The sequence below is a fragment of the Piliocolobus tephrosceles genome, chromosome 12 (genome assembly GCF_002776525.5).
Source record: "Piliocolobus tephrosceles isolate RC106 chromosome 12, ASM277652v3, whole genome shotgun sequence".
NCBI classification, from domain to species: Eukaryota; Metazoa; Chordata; class Mammalia; order Primates; family Cercopithecidae; genus Piliocolobus; species Piliocolobus tephrosceles.
The window spans coordinates 45,510,196-45,534,109 of NC_045445.1; the positions used below are offsets into that span (position 1 = coordinate 45,510,196).

At 34.6% G+C, this 23,914-nt stretch overlaps 1 protein-coding gene and 1 long non-coding RNA gene across 3 annotated transcripts in view; one reads left to right on the top strand and one right to left on the bottom strand.

The window, feature by feature from the left end:
• Positions 1-23,914, bottom strand: part of COL4A5 (collagen type IV alpha 5 chain) — a 274,761-nt gene that overhangs the window by 149,376 nt on the left and 101,471 nt on the right. For both annotated transcript variants that reach the window (XM_023203109.2, XM_023203108.2), the window contains exon 2: positions 11,183-11,242. In XM_023203109.2, the coding sequence (XP_023058877.1) occupies positions 11,183-11,242 (60 nt within the window). The remainder of the gene's footprint in view (positions 1-11,182; positions 11,243-23,914) is intronic.
• The window catches only part of LOC111536674, a 48,727-nt gene that overhangs the window by 776 nt on the left and 24,037 nt on the right, over positions 1-23,914 (top strand). The gene's annotated exons all lie outside the window — the stretch shown is intronic.

The window sequence follows — 23,914 nt, forward strand, 5'->3', positions numbered from 1 at the left end:
AGCTGGTATTTAGAGCATATCTCTGCCAAAACTGGAGGATAATACTTGAAGAAAGCCATGTTTTCTCAGAAGCAAAACTGCTATCTCGCCTACAGATAAGAGAGGAATAAGCTAAAAATTTTAAGTGGAGGTGCTAAAAAGCTTAATTTTGTTGATATTAATAAAACCATATACCTTTAAATGATATATCCTGAAATCTCCTTGCACTACAGTCAAATAATATTATGGTCTATCTAGCAGAGTGAGCAATATTATAGTAAAGAAAAGAGAAGGGCAACCACCAGATACTAGCAAAAGGAATTCAAAGATCAATACCAGAGCCTTTGAAAGGTACTAAGGTTACTAAGTAGAAACTATAGAAGCCTTGAGCGAGGATGTGGTGGGGGTGGGATCCTCCGTCTAATTCCTAATACATATGGTAGGGAAGGTTGACATTTGTTGTTGCCTACTCTAACTACTGTAGATTTTACTGTAATTTGCTAACACAAACAGAAAATGGCTATTTCTAAAGGTCAACCTTAAAAATAAAAACTGGTTTATGCTGCCTGCCCATATTTGCATAAAAATATCATTCTTATTTTCCTTTGTGGAATAATATTTCTCTCCCTCTGCCTATCCTTTAAATACTGATATTATACTGGATTCCTTTTTTGACCTTCTCTCTCTTTACCTGGAAATCTAAAATACCAACTCCTTTTCCTAAAAAACTAGGCTCTCATAGGCAACTGTCTCAAACATCTCCACTTGAATGCATACAGGCACCTAAAACTCAATGACACTAATAATAGCTAACATGTATTTCGTGTTTTCTATATGACAAATAATTACTCTAAACTCTTTCCATGTTTTATCTTATTTAATACCCTCAATGTTAATATGAGGTAGACACTATTTTTCCATTTTATATATGAAGAATCAGGACAACGAAAAATTTTGTAATTTTCCTAAGAACAAACTTGATATAAACAACATTGAATTCATGTTCTACTGTCTTCTCCATTCCAGGAAATAGCAACAACCCAACTACCTCAGCCAGAAATTTGTAATAACTTTGACTCCCCTCACATTACTACTTCATCTAATCAATTATGTCTTCTTCAACTTTGCATTCTAAGTGCCCAACAGAACAAATACTCAGTAAATTCTCATTCAATGAATAAACTTCCTTAATGGATTAAATAAAATATATGGCATATGCTTTTGTCAAAAATTAAAAACACATAAGATTTAGGGCTAGGGGAAATTATACAAAGGACAACTTTTAGTGATCCTTTGGCTGGTTTATATATCATAAGCTAGTATTAAGAAGGATAAAAATCTGATGTACTGAGAAGTAGACTAGTTTGTGAGTTAAAGGCTTCCATAAAAGTGTTACCATTTTCAGGAAGCGCACTTTATAATGACAATAAGAAGTTGTATAATCATGCAACTTTAAAATAAAAAAGTATTTTAAGAATAGTTTCTCAAGGAAGAAAAAATTAACCAGGAAGATACTGGAATTCTGAGGATAGGAAAAATACAAAATAGGACAAACTGTTATAATAATAATTGAGATTAAAATTATTTCAGATTATAATGTAAAAATGCAGAAATTATATGAACATATTTATATGAACATATGGACAAGGCAAGACCCTTAATGAACAAATGAGATGATAATTTAATTAAGTAATGCAATTATAGGCAATTTGGTTCTCTTTTTTGCATAATGTCTATGTTGTTTTTGTAGTTATGTAGCACTAGAAATATCTGATGTATTACAATTGGTAGAACAAGAAAATAGAACTTTGGCAACTGCCAAAATTGAGATACTCTAAATCAGCTATAAAATTTTAGGTTGCATTAGAACCACTTGGAGACCTTATTAAAACACACATTACCTGGCCCTGACACCAGAGTTAGATTGAGTAGGTCAGCTGCAGAGCTTGAGATTTTACATTCCTAACCAGCTCCCAGTAAATGCTGATGCCACTGACAGAGGCACACTTGGTTTGTCTGTTTGTCTGACACAGACAATAATGTCTGATTGTGACACAGATTTTACATTGTCAACTGGTTAACTTGATCTCATCAGGGGTCTAACAACTCTTCTTTGTTTAGCAATGTGCACTTGGACACATTCTTTCAGGGAAATCTAGATGTTTTATTTCTATGTTAAAAATGTATTTTTTCAAAGCAGTTTTACTGAAGTATAATTAACATAGAATAAATCATACACATGTAGAGTATACTATTTTAAAAGTTTGGGGGGTTTTTGTTTGTTTTGGGGGGTGGTTATTTGAGACAGGATCTCACCTTGTTGCACAGGCTGGAGTGCTGTGGCACAAACACAGCTCACTGCAGCCTAGACCTCCTGGGCTCAGGTGATCCTCCCAGCTCAGCCTCCCTGAGTAGCTGGAACTACAAGTGTGTGCCACCATGCCCAGCCAATTTTTATATCTTTTGTAGAGACAGGGTTTCACCATGTTACCCAGGTTGGTATCAAACTCCTGGGCTCAAGCGATCCACCTGCCTCAGCCTCTCAAAGTGCTGGGATTACAGGTGTCAGCCACCACGCCTGGCCAAAAGTTTTGACACATATACACACCAGTGAAACTGATTTGGCTCTGGATTCTCACCCAAATCTCATTTCGAGTTGTATACCACATAATCCCCAAGTGTTGAGGGAGGAACCTGGTGGGAGATGACTGGATCATGGAGCCAGTTTCCCCAACACTGTACTCCTGATAGTGAGTGGGTTCTCACAAGATCTGATGGTTTTGTAATGGGCTCTTCCCTCTTTGCTCCTCATTCTTCTCTCTCCTGCTGCCTTGTGAAGAAGGTGCCCACTTCCCCTAAGCCTTCTGCCATGACTGTAAGTTTCCTGAGGTCACCCAGCCATACGGAACTGTGAGTCAATTAAACTTCCTTTGTTTATAAATTACCCAGTCCTGAGTATTTCTTTATAGCAGCGCAAAGATGGACTAATACAGAAACCATTACCACAATCAAAAAAATGAGCATAGCCAATCCATTACAAAAGCTTCTTTGTGCCCATATCTTCCTTATTCCTATACCCATCTCCCTACTCCTACCCACCACAGACCATGAGAGATCTGCTTTCTGTCACTGTAGATTAATTTGCATTTTCTAGAATTTTATATAAAGAGAATTATAAAGAATGTACTCTTTTTGTCTAACTTTTCACTCAGCATAATTACTTGGAGATTCAAACTTGTTGTGGTGACTATCAGTAATTCATTACTGTTTATTGTTGAGTAGTATTCCATTATAGAGATATACTGCAATGTGTTGATTCATTTACCTGTTGATGGGAAGTTGAGTTGTTTCCTGTTTCTGGCTATTACAAATAAAGCTACTATGAATATTCATGTACAAGATTTATATAGGCATATGCTTTGATGTCTCATGGGTAAATGTTTAGGAATCAACAGGGTCATATAATAGGTGTTTAACATTTTATGAAATTGCCAAACTTTGTAGACCATTTTCCACTTATACCAATAATCTATAATTGTTCCAGTTGCTTCCACATTCTCATCTATACTTGCTTTGGCTAAAAGTTATTATTAGATATTCTAATAGGTTTATGGTGGTATCTCATTGTGGTTTTCTCTTGCATTTCCCTAATTAACAATGTTAAGCATCTTTTCATGTATCTATTTGCCATCTATATATTTGCTTTTATTAAGTATCAAAATATTCTTCCAATTTGTTTATAATTAAATTTTATTTGGAGCTGTTTGTTTTATTATTAAATTTTTAGAGTTCTTTATATATTCTGGATACAAGTCTTTTATCAGATATGTAATTTGCAAATATTATTTTTCCTGGACTGTGGATTATCTTTTTATTCTTTTAACAATACTTTTAGCGGAGAACAAGTTATTACTTTTGAGGAAATACAACTTAACAGTATTTTCTTTAGTGGATCGTGTTTTTGATGTCACATCTAAGAAATATCTGCCTAACCCAAAGCCACAAGGATTTTCTCCTTTGTTTCCTCCTTAAAGACTTTAAGATTTAGATTTTATATTTAGGTTTATGATGCATTTTGAGTTAACTTTTATATGAAGTGTGAGTTATTTTTGTGCATATGCATATGCAACCCTTCCAGGACTATGTATTGAAAAGACTTTCTCCACTGTCTTTGCATTTTTGTCAAAAAACAGATTGACTATTTACCTGTGAGTCTCTATTATGTCCCATTCATCTATACGTCTATCATTTGGCTAATAGCACACTATCTTGTTTACTGTGGTTTTATACTAAGTCTTGGAATTGTGTACTGTAAATCCTCCAACATTGTTTTTTATAAATGCTGTATTTGCATTTCCATGTAAATCTTAGGATCAGCTTGTTAAATTTGTAGCCCCTGAAATTCACAAGAATCTTGATTGGAGTTGCACTGAATCTATAGATAAATTGGGGCCAATTGTCATCTTAACAATATTGAGTCTTCCAATTCATGAATATGATATATATCTCCATTTATTTAGGTCTTCTTTTATTTCTCACAGCAATATTTTTGTAGTTTTCAGGGTATGAGACTTGCACATTTTTGTCTGATTTATTCCTAAGTATCTCAAATTTTTTATGTTATTTTAAATAGCACTATTATAATCCCAATTTACTACTTTTCATTGTTAGACTATGGACATATGACTGATTTTTTCTCAAATGTTCATAACAGCTTTATTCATAATATTCCCAAATTGGAAAAGAAAAACAAAAACAGATGTCTTTTAATGGATGAATGGTTAAACAAACTTTGGCAGATCCATACCATGGAATACTAAGCAATAAAAAGGAAATAACTCTTGATACATGCAGTAACTTGGATGCTTCTCAAAGGAATTATGCAAAGTGACAAAAGCCAGTCTTACAAAGGCACGTACTTTATGATTCCACTTGTATAACAGTTCTTTTTTACCTGCTTTTAGGTTTAGGGGATACAGGTGCAGGTTTGTTACATGGGTAAATTGCATGTCACTGAGTTTTGGAATACAAATGATCCCATCACCCAGGTAGTGAGTGTCATACCTGATAGGCAGTTTTTCAGCAGTCTCCCGCTTATCTTCCCCCACTAGTAGTCTCCAGTGTCTATTGCTACCATCTTTATTTCCATGTGTACTCAGTATTTAGCGCCCACTTACAAGTGAGAACATGTGGTATTTGGTTTTCTGTTCCTGCGTTAATTAGCTAAGAATAATGCTTCCAGTTGCATCCATGCTGCTGCAAAGGACATGACTTTATTCTTTTTTATGGCTGCATACTGTTTCATGGTGTATATGTAGCAAATTTTCTTTAGTCTACCACTGATGGGCATCTAGGTTGATTCCATCTTTGCTATTGTGAATAGTGCTGTGATGAGCATATGAGTGCATGTGTCTCTTCTGTAGAACAGCTGCTTTTCCTTTGGGTATACACCTAGTACTGAGATTGTTAGGTTGAATGCAAATTCTGTTTTAAGTTCTTTAAAAAATCTCCAAACTGCTTTCTATAGTGGCTGAACTGATTAAAGAATCTCCAAACTGATTTCTACAGTGGCTGAACTAATTCAAATTTACACCAACAATGTATAAGAATTCTCTTTTCTCTGCAACCTCACCAACATCTGTTATTTTTTTAACTTTTTAATAAGAGCCATTTTAACTGAGATAATGGTATCTCATTATGACTTTAATTTGCATTTCTCTGATGATTAGTGACATTGAGAATTTTTTCACATATTTGTTGCCCATATGTATGTCTTCTTTTGAGAAGTATGTGTTCATGTCCTTTGCCCATTTTAGAAATTTTTTTTTTTTTTTTTTTTTTTGCTTGCTGAATTGTTTCAGTTCCTTATAGATTCTGGACATTAGACCTTTGTTGGATGCATAGTTTGTAAATATTTTTGCCCATTCTGTAGGCTGTCGGTTTACTCTGTTGATAGTTTCTTTTGCTATACTCTTTTGTTTATTTTGTTATTTTGCTCTTTAGTTTAATTAGGTCACACTTGTCAATTTTTGTTTTTGTTGAACTTGCTTTGGGGAATTTAGTCATAAATTATTTCCCAAGGACAATGTCTAGAATGGTATTTCCTACGTTTTCTTCTAGGATTTTTATAGTTTGAGGTCTTACACGTCAGTCTTTAATCCATCTTGAGTTAATTTTTGTATATGGTGAAAGGCAGGGGTCCGATTTCATTCTTCTACATATGGCTAGTCAGTAATCACAGCACCATTTATTGAATAGGGAATTGTTTCCTCATTGCTCATAAAATCATAAAACTGATTTTTCTTTACTGATCTTAGTTTGTTGGTTTTGTTTATTCTGTGATCTTTCTAAACTCACTTATAAGTTTTAGGAGTATTTTAGCATATGTCATAACATTTTCTCCATTGACAAATCATATCATCATCAAAAAAACAAAAAATATATATCTTCCTTTTCAATCTGGATACTTTTTCGCTTCTTTTTCTTGTCTTACTGTACTGGCAATGTTGAATAGAAATGGTGAGAGCAGATGTTCCTGAAGTTAGGAGAAAGGAACTCAGTCTTTCTCCATTGAGTATAATTTTAGCTTTAGGGATTTGGCATATGCCCTTTACGGTTGAGGAAATCTTTTCTACTCCTAGTTTACTAAGAGTAATTTTTATTAGAAATGGATGTTGAATTTTGTTAAATGCATTCTTTGTATCTATTAAGATAATTATATGGGGGTTTATATATTTACGCTCTAAATTTTGTTTTGGTCTTAATATAGTGAATCACAATTTCTGATTTTCAAATGTTAAACCAAACATGGATTCCTGGCATAAATGCCACTTGGTCACAACCTGTCATCCACTTTATATGTTGTTGGGTCTGATCTGCCAAAATTTTAAGAATTTCTGTATCTATGCTCACAAGGGATACTGATATGTGGTTTTCTGTTTCTGTAATTTTGTCATCGTTTCGTTTTGGTATCAGGGCCATGCTTGCTTCACAAAATTAACTGGAGGGCATTCAATATCCCTCTGTTTTTTGAATAAGTTTATGCAAGACTGACACTGTTACTTGCAAAAATGTTTCATAGAATTCATCAGTAAACTCTTCTGGAACAGGAATTCTTAGTTGGAAGGGTTGATAATTCAACTTCCTTAGCATATATAGGGCTATTTATATTTTGCTTCCTTCATTCTACATGCATTCTCACTCACGCATTAAATTTGTTTTTGTTTTTGGTAATGTATATTTCTTAAGGAATTTGTCCATTTCCCCTAAGCTGTCAAATTTATTGTTATAAAGTGATTTACGATAGTCCCTTATTGATCTTTTAATGACTGTAGGGTCATTCCTGATATGGGTAATTTGTGTTTTCTATTTTCTTATCATCTTTTGTGCCATCAATTACCAACTTTTGACTGTGTTTTCTATTTTTCTCCAGTTAATATATTGCTACTTTTGTCTTTATTATTTCCTTCATTATCTTAAATTTAATTTGCTTGTCCTTTTCTAGCTTAAGTGAGAAACGTAGGTCACCAATGTTAAATCTTTCTTCTTTTCTAACATAGATATTTAAATCTATTTCCCACGTATGCCCTGCTTTAATCCCATTCCAAAATTTTCAGTTTTCAACAATATGTAACTAAAATCATTTTCTAATTTTCCTTGATTTCTTCCTTGGTCCAGCAGTTATTTAGAACAGTGCTTTCTAAATTCCAAATTGAAGGAATTTTCTACAAATATTATTATTATTTATTTCTTACTCATTCCATTGTGATAAGAGAATATACTGATATTTTTAATCTCTTGGTATTTAGAGGGTCTCATTTTGTGACCTATCTCATAGTCTACACTGGTGAAAATTCCATGGCTCTTGAAAAAAATTATATTCTGTAGTTGTTTGATATAGGGCTCTTTATATGTCAGTAAAGCCTAAGTTGTTAAGAGTGGAACAACTGAAATAGGAGTGTTAGAATCACAACCGTGATTGTGGATTTGTCTATTTCTCCCTTTAATTCTGTCAGTTTGGCTTCATGTATTTTGAATATCTGTTATTACACTTGAAACAGTGCTTTGTGTTAAATAAATAGAGGAAAAAAGATACAATCTCCTTATATTTACCATAGTTACACCATTTCTATTACTTTCCATTCCCTCCTAAAAATTCACACATCCATCTAGTGAGAGTTCCCCTTAGCCTGAAGAAATTTCTTTATATTTATTTTAATGTAAGCCTCTTCATGAATAATTCCCTATTTTTATTATGAGAAAATGTCTTAAATTTGCCTTTATTTTTGAAGTATATTTTCATTGTATATAATAATTGAGCTTGCAAATTTTTTACCTCTCTAACGATGCTCTCACATTGCTGTACGTTATCCAATCTTTTTGATGAGAAGTCTGTCATCATTCATATAATTGTTCTACTATACACAGTATAAATTTTTCTCTAGATTTTTTCAAGATTTTCTTTCAATCTCTATTTTTTCAGTAGTTTCATTATGATGGGCCTAGGTATAGTTTTCTTCATTTTTATTTTGCTTGAGGTTTGCTGGACTTCTTATGTCTTTAAATTTATATTTTTCACCAAGCGTGGAGAATTCTTGCCATTCTTAGTGTCCCATAATTTATTTTTCTTTCTGCTTTCCTGTTCTTTCTCTCCTGTCCTAGAGGACTCCATTTATCTTTGTATTAGACCATTTGACACTGTCACAGAGGTCACTGGGGTCCTATTCTGTGTTTTTGGTTTTGTTTTGTTTTTTTCTTCAGTGCTCTTCAGATTGAGTTGTTTCTTCTGATTTATCTTTAAGATTACTGACTATTTCTTCTGCCATCTCCATTCTATTGTTAAGCCCATCTGGTGAATTGTTTTTTCTTATATTCTGCTTTTAAAATATAAATTTTCCTTTTTAAAATACAGTTTCCATTACTCTGTTGTGATTCCTTATTTGGTCACCCATTATGAGGAGATTTTCCTTTTCTATTTTCTGCTTTAAATCATAGTCTACAAATTCCAACATCTGTGTTAGCTCAGGGTTGGTTTTCATTGATTGGTCTTTTTCTTGAAGTAGATCACTTTTACTTGGTAAGTTTTAATTGCATACTGGACATTGTAGGTAATATGGAGAGATTCTGGATTCTCTTAACTTCCTCTGAAGAGTATTGATTAAACTTCTATTTTAAGAAATAGCATAGTTAACTCAGCTGAACTTGAACTTAAAACTCCATTCTCCTTTCAACGGACAATGGTTAAATCTATGCTCAGTTATTGCAGACTTCCAGCTGCTCCTTTTTGCTGGGTTGTACGAACCTTCCTCTATAACTATAAACTTCAGGATTCAAGCAAGAATTTGGATGCAATCTATAAGCAATTTTTTAAGCTCTTTCCAATGTGTTTCCCTACATTCCAGTATATCCCCCTTCACTTTCCAGCCATTCTGGCATCCTCAACTCTGTCTGCTGACTCAAGTCAGTAAGACCATGGGTTTTTGTCAGGGTTTCAGCCATCCTTTGCCATGCAGACTAAGGGCTATACTCAGGGGAAAAGCCATATAAATGCAAACATGCCCAGTGTATTTCCTTTCTTTCAAGTGCAGAGTCCTCTTTTTCCTTTGGTTATTTTCTTGTACTATCAAATTGCTATTACATTTTGTCCAGAGTATTCCATTCTTATCTCAAGAACAGTTAATCTGATAAACATCACTCTACTATTATATGAAGTTAATCCCTCTTGGTATTTTCACCACTACAGAAAGCACCCTTACTGCAAAACTACTCCCATCAAACTAATGTTACTCAAATAAGTGTTCTGCAGAAGACTACCCAATTAATATTAACAGCTGCTCTGTTAGGGGAAAAGTCTATATAATATGGTCAAATGCGGCTTGGAAATGTAGCATTACAAAACAAACAAGTAGGTTTCTTTGCTCCAGAACTTACAAGAATGTCTAATATGCTAATATACCTTCTATATCTCTAAGTAGATTACGCCCTAGAGATACTGTCCTAAACTGCTTCATATATAATTAGCAACATTTACTCATTCATTAAAAAATATTGAGCCCCAAAGAGTGGAGACTAGAGTATGACCCCATCTCCTAGTATAACTCTCTTTAGACTATAATTCACTGTCCCTTTTTTATTTTATAATATTAATGTCATTCACTGACTTACAGTGGTTAGGCTTATGCTATATAATCTTCATCAATACTTACTTGGTAATCATAGTATCTGTACAATAGGAGATACTGCTGTGGAAAAGGTAAGATAGAAATAAACATTCAGCTGGGCATGGTGGCTCACACCTGGAATCCCCTGCCAAGGCGGGTAGATCACTTGAGGCCAGGAGATCGAGACCAGCCTGGCCAACATGGCGAAACCCCATCTCCACCAAAAATACAAAAATAAGCCAGGCATGGTGGTGCATGCCTGTGATCCCAGCTACTTGGGAGGCTGAAGCATGAGAACTGCTTGAACCCAGGAGGCGGAGGTTGCAGTGAGCCTTGATTGTGACACTGTACTCCAGCCTGGGTGACAGAGCAAGACCATGTCCCAAAAAAAAAAAAAAAAAATAGACGTTCATCTATTATTAACCTGCATAGATAAAAATACATGAAATTGCCTACTATCTGGCAGAGATTAGTAGCTTGATAAATGTTTAGTTTCCTTCTTAAGTGTTTTTCCCCCATCTTTGCCTATTAAGTAAGTCAGTGCCTTCAATAAGACCAATCAGAGTTTGGCAGATTATAGCTCTCAGGCTAAATGCAGATACTAAAGGACCCCAACACTTACCCAAAGGTAGCCACTGGGCTAGGGTTTCTGCACTATTGTCCCTTCTGTGGTTGCCAGAAATATGTTACTGGAAAGGGGTCCTGATCCAGACCCCAAGAGGCTTATGTTCTAAGATCCAAGAGCTAAGAATGTTTCTTGTCACTTTTAAAGGTCTATTTATATAAAGGAGTTAAGAATATGTGACAGAAACTGATGTGTCCCATAAATCCTAAAATGTTTGCTATATGGCATTTTACAGAAAATCTTTGCTGACCCTAAGATATAATCTAATCTTTATAAGCTCTCTAAAATAAGCAGTACAATAGGATTCATTTCACTTACTTAAGTACTGAGATAGAAGCCCTGTTTTTTAAAAAATATTTATTAAAAACATTAGTTTACTGGCTTTACTAAATTTTCAAATGCCAATCTCAGACCTCACCTTTTCCCCTTTTACGCCACTGCAGTCACACTTTGATCCTGGAGAACACCCATAGCAAGCCTATAAGGAAGAGAAAGAGGGAAAAAAATCATTAAATATGAACCCAAAAATCAGACTCTGACTTACAGCTCAACTGAAATCAACAATCCAAACTTGTAAGATAAATACCAGAAAAATATCTGAAAATATATACCAAATTGTAAATAACAGTTACCTCTCAGGAAGCTTGCACCTTTTATTGTATACACTTTTGTCTGAACTTTTCAAAATGAGCAAACACAATTTTTATAATTTTAAAGTGAAAAATATCATTTTACAAGATGTTAAAAATGAGAGATCTCTCAATAAAGGCTAAAGATGGAAAGCGACACCATCTTCTACTTACAACAGCAAAAACCCATGCACATATATTCACATATAAAGTATAGACATACATTTTCAAAGTTAATTATTCTTACATTAACAGCCATTTGGGGTTATCACTAACCTTTACCTCTTCATTAATGCATGAGTGTTGACAGTATGCACAATCTAAAATATGTTAAAAATGGAAAAGAAATTCATACAACTTCCCTGTAATATGATTTGCCATATGTCCAAACTCTCAGGAACTCTCCTTTTTTTCTTCTAACATTGCTTGTAAGAAATTACCTCTCACTCTATATTAGCAGTGACCTTGGCAACTAGACAACAATGCCTACCACTTCAAGTCACTTGTTTCTCTCCATTCATGAGCAATCATAGAGCATAAAATATAAAACACTATCTTTTACCACCTTCCTTTCTTTTCTTTGCTCCTACTCCTTCATCACTAATAATAGCTCAGTCTCTAACAGCTTTACCATAAATGCTGCTCCCACAGTCTAGATGTTCTAAATAGGCATTCAATCATATTAGGAATTGAGGTCCTCAAGCCAGAAAAATATCCTCCTCTAAAAAAGAAAACTTATAGAGGAAAAGAATACAGTATGTGACTTCTGCCATTCAGAAATATCCTTTACTCTTAGAAAATGAACTGCTTGGAAAAACAAGTTAGTTTAATATACATGGATAGCTTAGTATTTATTTGCAAGGAGGTGGCATTCTTTTCATCAGATAGATATCACACTGAGTTACTGAAACCTTTATGTAATATAAATACCAAATAATGACCATCAACTTTGAGGGCCTTTGATATAAAATACCTTAGCCTGTTGCTCAACATTTCATGATTTCCTTTACTCGAGTCACTACCAAAATAACCTCCTCAGCCCTTTTGAAAGTACTGACCTTATCCTTCTGGTCAGAACTCCTAACTAACTCAGCTGCAACTAGAAGTCACCTTCATGCGGAAACTTCTTTTCCTGATTACAAGAGCAAACTACAATGGCTTGATGTTGGAGTGATCTCTCATTCACACTACAAGAGGCTGCTCCAGTGAAAGTTGTGCTCCTGACACGTCAAACAGAAAGTCTGTTATGCAGCTATTATTTATTATTCATAGATGTTTGGGAATTATATACTGATTTTAGTATTTTATGCTAACTACACTACAGATTAAATAGGATTATTCAGACTTATTCATCAAACATGAACTGAATATTACTAGAGGCCAGAACAATTTTTAGGCACTAGACTTCTAAGATGAATAACACACAGCTCCCTCCAATATATGCAACTAATTCAAGAAATACTTATTGATCACCTGTTATGTGATAGCCACTATGTTATGTTAGGTGCAGGTAGAAGTATAAAGTACATCATTGCTCTCTAGCGGGAAGGATGACCCCATCTACAAAAAGTTATATTACAATGTGCAGGAAACAGAGGTTAATTAAAAATATATAATATTTTTGTGCAAACATAAATTTTAAGTTCCAGACTACGGATTTTATAAAATTTAGAAGATATCGTTTCACAAGAAGATACTGATTCACAAGTTCACAAGACAGTAACTGTCAATGGTCATACTCCCTGAATTAGATTGTGCATGTTGTCAACACTCATGCATTAATGGAGAGGTAAAGAGTAGTGGTAACCTCAAATGGCTGTTAATGTAAGAATAATTAACATCTGACATTGAAATCCATGTCTGAACGTTGTATGTAAATATATGTGCATGGGTTTTGTTGTTGTGAGTAGAAGACAATGTAGCTTTCCATCTTCAGCCTTTATTGAGAGATCTTCCTTGTTTAAATACAAATTAAGCTCCTAAAAATAATGCAAAACAATAGTCTGACAGAATTCCATTGATATGAACAAGATTCTATGTGGCCTTTCTTTATAATTGCACTTTGACTTCTGAATATCCAACAATGGCCCCTAACTCCTAATACAATTTATAAACAAGAAAAGCCTTAAATACTCTTGCATGTCATTTTACAAGTAATTTTCCGTAATTTTTTGCAATTTTTTATTAATCAATATGTAGCTTTACTTTAGAAAGAACACAGATTTAAATAGTTGGGAATTATAGATAAATGTGTTTAAATGCAATTTAAAAATTTAATTTATATTCTATTTATTCCACCTAAGTTATGAGAATTACTCTGGTACTCACAGGTTAAAACAAAGCAGGCAATTGTAATACGCACACCAACCACTAGATGCCACTTTCTATACAGTTATAACAGTGGCGCCCACAAGAAGATAGTCCCAGTTTGACATCTGGTTAATGGAACAACTTTTTTTTTTTTTTTTTTTTTTTTTTTTTTTACCAACATCTATTAATACTGATTAGGTGTCTAATAAACACAAACACAGTAATAGTTCTATGAGTTGTACAAAAGTAGATGTAGGTGCTGCGTTTAAGGAACTTCCAATCTAGGTTTTTTGTTTTTTGTTTTTTTTAAGTAACTAGGTATTTTATTTTTTAAGTAACTAGGTATTTTCAGGACATATGAAAAGAATATCAAAATACAATGGAATAATGATACAGCAGTATATCATAAGTTTACTTCAGCAGTTGAATCATTTGACCATGGGCAAATCATTTCCATACTCTTGGGCTGTTTTCTCATTTGTAAAATGGCATACATAGACAGTATGATCTCCTTAGGTAGCTTCCAGATTTCACTGTCTGTGATTCTGTAGGATTCGCCAGGTAAAAATGAGTGTTATAGTCAATAATTGCTATCAAAGTTAAGAAAAATAGTTCCCTTGAGCCTGAAAGTATTGACAAAGGCTCTGTGGAGAAAGTGAATACATGGACTTCAACTTGGAAGGATAGACAGAAAGATACCCAGAGGAAAAATTGCCATGCTAAGCATGATTAAAATATAAAATTGATTAGGGCAAAGAGGTAAAATTAACATTAAGTACCTCTGTCTAAAAGGCTTTCTAAGTTCGTATGAAAAAAACTAGTTCTTCAAAATCACTGAAGATGAAAGAAGCAAGAAAATGATGCAACTATAATAATATTTTAAATTTTTATTGCGGGAGAAAGTAATAAATGAGTAAGGAAAGTTTTATATTATCACACACTAAAACACATCAGAAAACTGCAATAATTAAAATAGTACGGTATTCAGTTAACAAAAATAGGAAGGCCAGAAACAGATCTGCACATACATGCGCACGTGCACACACACGCACACAACTACTATATGATAAAAGTCGACATGTCAAATAGATGTGAAAACAATGAATTTTTCAACATATGGTGCTAGAATAAATATAAAAAATAATAAATTTAGATCTCATGCTGCTACAATTAAAACACCAGATGTTAGACTTAAAAGTACAAATAAAAACAAATTCTGTATGAATTAGGGTCACCTAAAGAACCTCACAAAAATTCACATACCAGCAACCCATCCTAAAGATTCTTCCAGTAAGCCTGAAGTTGAATAGCAGAATCTGAAATTTTATTTTATTTATTTTTTATTTTATTTTATTTATTTTTATTATTATACTTTAAGTTCTAGGGTACATGTGCATAACGTGCAGGTTTGTTACATATGTATACTTGTGCCATGTTGGTGTGCTGCACCCATCAACTCATCAGCACCCATCAATTCGTCATTTATATCAGGTATAACTCCCAATGCAATCCCTCCCCCCTCCCCCCTCCCCATGATAGGCCCCGAGGAGTGATGTTCCCCTTCCCGAGTCCAAGTGAGCTCATTGTTCAGTTCCCACCTATGAGTGAGAACATGCGGTGTTTGGCTTTCTCTTCTTGTGATAGTTTGCTAAGAATGATGGTTTCCAGCTGCATCCATGTCCCTACAAAGGACACAAACTCATCCTTTTTTATGGCTACATAATATTCCGTGGTGTATATGTGCCACATTTTCTTAATCCAGTCTGTCACAGATGGACATTTGGGTTGAGAATCTGAAATTTTAATGAACATCTCTAAGTGATTTTGATTCAGGTGTTCCAAGGAGACACATACTACAAAACAATGGCAGAGAGAAATAAGAAATATTCCAATAATGTGGCTAGTTAGGTATCCAGACTGAAATGCTTACTTTAAAAAAATGCTTGGAAAAAAGTAAAAAATTCTTCCTAAAAGCATCAAAGGGAAGCACAATAGGATTTATCAAGTCAAAATCTAGGGAAAACCAAAAAATGAACTGACCAATGAAACTACTTTTTCCCGGAGGACATCTGCCAAACTTGGATAATTTTCGGGTTTTGTTTTATAATTTCTTTTAGTGTAAGGGTGTACCATGTACATAATAAATGTACCTCACAATCCCACACCTGGGAGGTGGAAGAAAAGGTATCTTGGTGCTTAGCAGAGAAGTACAGGAAAAAAATCCTTAAAAAACTCACCACAAACTGGCCAGATTTGCAATCCAAAATAGCATTACCTGAGTGGACTCTGACTGCATTGACCTTCTAGAGGCTGGGCAAAAATACATACAAGTTCTACATAGAAAAAACATGCCTTCATAGTAAACTTCAAATAATTCAAATGCATCATTTTTTAAAGGAAGGTGAGATTTCCTAATTAAAAACCATTAAGCATACAAGAAAAAAAATGCCATAAGCAAAAACCAAAAGAAACATATGACAACAGAAAGTACTCACTAAATATTTCAGATATTGGAATTATCAAATAAAAATATATAATAACTATCTTTACAATTATAAAAGAATTTTTCTAACTTAAAAATAATAAAGGGAGCAAGAAATTGTATGAAAATGACATAGCTTAATTGAAATAAAATATACATTCTAGAAGTAAAAGCCATAGTAAGTGAAATTTAAAACTCAAAGGATGGCCTTCACAACAGACTACACAGAGCTGAAGACAGAATAAAGTTAAAATACTTAGTAAAGCTAAAAAGAAATTATATATAATGTGGCATAGAGATAAAACATGGAACCTGAAATAATCATTAAGAGACATGGAAGAAAGAGCGAGGAAGGATAACATAAAGGAAATTGGGATTCTAGAAGAGGAGAGAGAGGGAATAAAGACAATACTAAAGAGACAATGGCTAAGATTCCTCAAGAAAAATCTACACATATTTGTGATTCAAGAAACCAAACAGATCCAATGGTATAAAAATAAAACCTGAAACTAGGTGCAGCAGAACATAACTGCATAACATAAAAGTAAAGGCAAGGCCTTAAAAGCATCAAAAAAGACAAGACCGACTGCCTTCAAGACAGAGAAAATTAATTTACAGATTAGATCTCAGAAGCAATAATAAAAGCCAGAACACCACGAAATGACATATTTAATATGCTAAGAACCCAGTTCTCTTCATCCTCCCCATCCCTGCCACTTACCCTTCCCGCTCTCTGTTCTCTGTCTTTCCACTCTCTACCTCCATGTGGTCAACTTTTTTAGCTCCCACATACAAGTGAAAACATGCAGTATTTGTCTATCTGTGGCTGGCTTATTTCACTTAAGAGAATGACATCGAGTTCCATCCATGTTGCTGCAAATGACATGATTTCACTAGTTTTTATGGCTAAGTAGTATTCCATTCTGTATATGTACCACATTTTCTTTATCCATTCACCTGCTGATAAACACTTAGGTTAATTGCATATTTTTTGATTATGAATACTGCTGCAGTAAACAGGCAAGTGTAGGTATCTCTTTGATATATTGATTTCTTTACCTTTGGATAGATACCCAGTAGTGGATTGCTGGGTTGTATGGTGATTCTATGTTTAGTGTTTTTTTTTTTTCTTTCTTTCTCTTTCTCTCTTTTTTTTTTAATCTCCATACAGTTTTCTGGTGGCTATACTAGATTATGTTCACAACAGCATATAAGAGTTCCCTTTTCCTTTTATCCTTGCCAACGTCTGTTGTTTTTGTCTTTTTATTAATAGCCATTTTGAATGGGATGAGATTGGTTTTCATTTGCATTTCTCTGATGATTAGCGATGTTGAGCATTTTACGTATACCATTTGTATGTCTTATTTTGAGAAATGTCTGTTCAGGTCCTTTGCCCACTTTAAATGGGATTAATTGGAGTTTTGTTTTGTTTTGTTTTTTTCCTGTTGAGTTGTTTGAGTTCCTTTTATATTCTCAATATTAGTCCCCTGTCAGATAAATACTTTGCAAAAATTTTCTACCATTCAACAAGTTGCTTATTCCCTCTGTTGATTGTTTCATTTGCTGTTCAGAAGCTTTTTATTTAATATAGCCCCATTTGTCTATTTTTGCTTTTGTTGCCTGTGCTTTTGAGGTCTTAGTCAAATTATTTGCCTAGACCAATGTCCAAGAGAGTTTTGTCCTGGATTTTCTTCTAGTAGTTTTATACTTTCGGGTCTCATATTTACATAAAATGTTTGCTTGTTGAATTGCGTAAGTTCCTTGTAGATTCTGGATATTAGACCTTTTTGGATGCACAGTTCACAAACCATTCTGTAGGTTGTCTGTTTACTCTGTTGATAGTTTCTTTTCCTGTGCAAAAGAAGATTTAAGTCTAATCCATCCTGAGTTAATTTTTGTATATGGTGAGAAATACGGGTCCAGTTTCATTCTTCTACATGTGGCTATCCAATTTTCACAGCACCATTTATTGAAGAGGATTATCTTTCCCCAGTGTAAGCTCTTGTCAGCTTTGTTGAAGATCAATTGGCTATGAAGATGTGGCTTTATTTCTGGGTTCTCCATTCTGTTCCATTGGTCTATGTTTTCATAACAATATAATGCAGTTTGAGTTACTACAGCCCTGTAATACATTTTGAAGTCAGGAAATGTGATGCCTCCAGCTTTGTGTTTAGGTCAGGGTTGCATTGGCTATTCAGGCTCTTTTTTGGTTTCATATACGTTTCAGGATTTTTTTTTCCTAATTCTGTGAAAAAATGGCATTGACATTTTGATAGGGATTATGTTGAATGTACAGATTCCTTTAGGCGATATGATCATTTTAACAATATTAATTCTTCTGATCCATGAATATAAAATATTTTTCCATTTGTTTGTGTCATCTGCATTTCTTTCATCAGTGTTTTGTAGGTTTCTTTGTAGTATCTATCCTCCTTGGTCCAATTTATTCCTATATATTTTACTTATTTTACCTAATGTAAATGGAATTGATTTCTTTATTTCTTTCCTGGTTAGGTCATTATTGATGTATAGAAAGGCTACTGATTTTTGTACATTGATTTTGTATCCAACTTCACTGGAATTCATTCTTTAAGTTTCTCTAGATAGATATATCAGTAAAGAGGGGCAATTTGACTTTTCTTTTCCCATTTGGATGCCTTTTTTATTTTTCACTTGCTTGATTGCCGTTATTAGGACCTCCAGTACTATGTCGAATAGGAGTGGTGAAAGTGAGCATCCTTGTCTTGTTCTAGCTTTTAGAGGAAAGGATTTCATCTTTTCTTCATTGAATATGATGTTTGCAGTTGACCTGACCTATATGGCCTTTATTATGTTAAGGTATGTTCCTTCTATGCCTAGTTTGTTGAGAGTTTCAATCATGAAGGGATGTTAAATTTTATCAAATGCCTTTTCTGCATCTATTGAGATGATCAAACTGTTCTTTCATTCCGTTGATGTAATGTATCACATTTATTGATTTGCAAAGGTTGTGCCTTCCTTGCCATAAATCCCAATGGACCATGTGTATTACATTTTTGAGGTACTGTTGAATTTGATTTGCTAGTTTTTTTTTAATTTTTGTTCAATCTATCTTCACCAGGGATATTTGCCAGCAGTTTCCTTTTTTGGTTGAGTCCTTGTCTGATTTTCATATCAGGGTGATGCTGGCCTCGTGGAACGAATTAGGGAGAATTTCCTACCCTTGGATTTTCTGGAATAGCCTCAGGAGGATTGGTATTATTTCTGTCTTGTATGATTGTTAGAATTTGGCTGTGTATCCATCTGGTCCTAGGCTTTTCTTCGTAGGGAGAATTTTGATTACTGATTCAATCTCACTACTCATTACTGGTCTGTTCAGGTTTTCTATTTCTTCCTGATTCAATCTTGGTAAGTAGTATGTTTCCAGGAATTTATCCATTACTTCTAGGATTTCCAGTATGTCAGCGTATAGTTGTCCATAATAATCTCCGATGATCTTGTGTATTTTTGGGATATCAGTTGTAATGTCTTTTTTTCATTTGTAATTTTATTTGGGTCTTTTCTTGGTTAGACTAGTTAGCAGTTCACAAATTTTGTGTATCTTTTCAAAGAAGCAGCTTTACATTTTATTGATCCCTTATGTTTGTTTTTATAGTCTCTGTTTAGTTCTGCTCTGATCTTTGCTAGTTTTTTTCTTCTGCTAATTTTCGATTTGGTTTGTTCTTGCTTTTCTAGTTCCTTGAGGTGCATTGCTAGATTGTTAAATTTTTATTTTTCTACGTTTTTAATGTAGGCATTTACTGCTATAAACTTCTCTCATCACACTATTTTTGCTGAATATGTATGCTGTGTTTACATTTTCACTTCAATACATTTTTAAATTTACATCATAATTTCTTCATTGACCCAGTGGTCATTCAGGAGCATGTTATTTAATTTCCATGTATTTTCAGAGTTTCCAATCTTCATCTTTGTATTGATTTCTAGTTTTATTCCAAAGTGGTCTAAAAAGAAAACTGATATTATTTCATTTCTTAACATTTGTTGATACTTATATAGTAGCCTAACATATGATCTATCCTGGAGAATGGTCCATGTGCTGATGAAAAGGATGTATATCCTTCAGTTGTTGGGTAGAATGTTTTGTAAATACATGTTAGGTTTATTGGATCTAAAGCCCTGTTTATATCCAATGTTTCTTTGTTGATTTTCTATCTAGATGATCTGTCTAAATACTGAGAGTGGAATGTTGAAACCCCCACTTTGATTGTATTGTCATCTATTTCTCTCTTTAGAATATCTGCTTTATGAATCTGGATGCTACAGTATGGAGTGCATATATATTTGAAGCTGCTGTATATTCTTGCTGGATTGTTCCATTTATCATTATATAATGATCTTCTTTGTCATTTTTATTTTCAACTGTTCTTGACTTAAATTCTCTTTTATCTGATATAGGTATAGCTATTCCTGCTCACTACTGTTTCCCATTTGTATGGAATATCTTCTTCCATCCCTTTACTTTCAGTCTGTATGTGACTTTACTGTTAGGGTGAGTTTCTTATATGTAGCATAAAGTTGCATCATGTTTTTTAGAAAATGCATTCAGTCATTTAATATATTTTAAGTGGAAAATATAATCCATTTACATTCAAGGTTACTATTAATATGTGAAGCTCTGTTTCTGTAATTTTGTTAATGATTTTCTGGTTGTTTTATATACTCTTTGTTTATTTCTTTTTCTCTTTTTAGTTGTTTCTGAGGTTTGGTAGATTGCTATAGTGTTACCACTTGAGTCCTTTCTTTTCCTTCATTGATTGACTGGTTTACCTGTGAGTTTTATACTTTCATGTTCTTTCATGATCTGAAATATTGTCCTTTTGCTTCCACGTTTAGGACTCACTTGAGCATTTCTTGTAGGGTCAGTCTAGTCATAAAGAATTCCCTCAGTATTTGCTGATCTGTGAAAGATTTTTCATTTCTTCTTCATTGATGAAGGATAACTTTGAGGGATGTAGTACTCTTGGCTGGTAATATTTTTCTTTCAGCACTTTGAATATATTTATCCCCATTCTCTTCTGGCCTATAAGGTTTCTGCTGAGCAATCCACTGTTAGCTTGATAGGGTTTCATTTAGAAGTGACTAGACGCTTTTCTCTTACTGTTTTCAGGATTTGCTCTTTATATTTGACTTTAGACATTCTGACTATAATGTGCCATGGAGAAGATTTCTTTGCATTATATCTTCCTAAGGATCACTGAGCCTCCTGCATCTGATTGTGTAAATCTCTCACTAGACTTCGGAAGTTTTCACCTATTCTTTAAATAGGTTTTCTAATCCTTTCTTTGTCTCTTTATCCTTGGGGCTAACAATAATTTTTTTAGATTTGATCAATTTTTGTTGTCCCGAATGACACAAAGCTTTGCTCATTCTTTTTAAAATTCTTCTTTCTTTATTTCTACCTGACTGGTTTATTTAAAAAGAACTAACTTCAAGTTTTGAGATTCTTTATTCCGCCTAAACTAGCCTATTCTTGAAGCTTTCAAATGCATTTTGTATTTCTATCAATGAGTTCTTCAGTTCCAGAATTTCTATTTGGTTCTTTTTAAAAATACTTATCTCTTTAGTAATATTGTTCATTCTTATCCTTAACTGTGTTTTGATTTCCTTGTATTGTTTTTTTGGAATTCTCTTATATCTCACCCAGCTTCTTTAATTTCAGTATTTTGAATTCTTTCTCTGGATTTCAAAAGTGTCCTTTTGATTAAGATCTATTGTTGTAGATTATTGTGTTCCTTAGCAAGTGTCATATTTCCTTGCTTTTTCATATTTCTTGTGTCCTTGTGTTGGTAACTGTGCATCTGGTGTAACAGTTATTTCTTCCTATTTTTGAATTTACTTTCATAGGGAAGGATATTTTTCTGAAGATGTATCTAAGATACATCTTCTTAGATGTATGTTACTGTGTATGCTGTGTATGGTACTTCAACTTTGATTCTGTTCATAGCACTGTAGTCTCTGTGTGATTTCTTTGGCTGTAAACAGCATTAGTGGTGTTTATGGTTTCTTTGGTGTGTTAGGGTATGTTTATTAGTGAAAGCTGTGGTGAAGTTGTGCTGGAGACTGGAATAACAGGTGAGCTAGTCTTAAAGATGCGGTGGTGGCAGCAGTGGACTGAGCATGCATATCTTTGTACCCCAGAGCATTTTACACTGGCACTGGTGTTGGCTGTTGTCAGTGGGCCTATTCTTAGGCTTCCAGGGGTCTTGCTTGGATGCTGATAATGCCAGCAGTGGACCAGGTGGGTGAGCAGGTTCTTCAGTCCCTGGGCTGCTGGTGTGGTGCGGGTGATGGCAGTAGCAGTGGATGGACAATTGTCTGGGTCCTGAGCAGTGTGCACTGATGTTGATAGTAGCTGCAATGGGCTGGGTAGGCCAGTGTCCAGGCCCATATGTGGTGCTTGCAGGCAGGTACCAGCTGAAGTGGTAGTGACTGGGAGTTTAGGCCCAACCTCAGGCCCCCAGGAGGACTGGGGCCCATGGTGGTGGATTGGGTTAGACAATCCCCAGGACCTCAGGCTATGTGTTCTCTCTCAGAGCAGAAGCTCAGTTCTGCAGCTTGTGCTCAGGACCCCAATGGTGAGTGCAGACACCAGCTCTGTTAGGTGGGGGTGGGGTAATCTTCAGTATCCAGGTGGAGTGTTCAGGTGAGGGGTGGTAGCAGTCATGCTGAGACTCTGCCACTGGAAAGAGTGGGGCTGTCCTTGGTGGTCTCAGTTTGGGCTGGTGGGTAGGTGACATGCATCCCTTTCATACTGTGGCATTTAAAATATAGAATTAAAAGAAATACACACTGGTAATACAATATAAGTGAGATAGGGTCAAAGAAGTTAAAGCATTCTTAAGGTCTTTGTAACTGTGTAGAAAACTGGTAAGGATATTGATTACTTTGGACTTTGATACATATACAACCTACACATTTTCATTTCTAGGGTAAACCTTTAAAAAAGATAAATAAGGTGTTAATCCCAAAGTAATTGAGGGGCGCAATACTTAATACATCCAAAAGAAGATGAAAGAGAGGCAGACAGAGAAAGCGATACCTTAAAATGCAGGACAAATGAAACAAATACATCAGTAATTACAGTAAGCATAATTAAGTGTAAATTGACACAACATGAGACAAATTTGGAATAAGGTACATTATAAAAAACAACTAGCACAGACTCTTCAAAAAGTCAATGCCAGCTGGGTGTGGTGACTCATTCCTGTAATCCCAGCACTTTGGGAAGCCAAGGTGGGAGGACCACTTGAGCCTGGGAGTTCACATCCAGCCTGGGACACAAGATGAGACCCCATCTCTACAAAAAAATTAAACATTAACCAGACATGGTGACATGCACCTGTAGTCTTAGCTACTTGGGAGACTGAGGAGGGAGGATCACTTGAGCCTATGAGATTAAGGCTGCAGTGAGCCATGATTGTTCCACCACACTCCAGTATGTGCAACAGAGCAAGACCCTGTCAAGAAAAAAAGAAGAAGAAGAAACGAAAGGAAAAGAAGAAGAAGAAGAAGAAGAAGAAGAAGAAGAAGAAGAAGAAGAAGAAGAAGAAGAAGAAGAAGGGGAGGAGGAGGAGAAGGAGGAGGGAGGAGGAGGAGAAGGAGAAGGAGAAGGAGAGAAAGAAAGAAAGAAAGAAAGAAAGAAAGAAAGAAAGAAAGAAAGAAAGAAAGAAAGAAAGAAAGAGAAGAG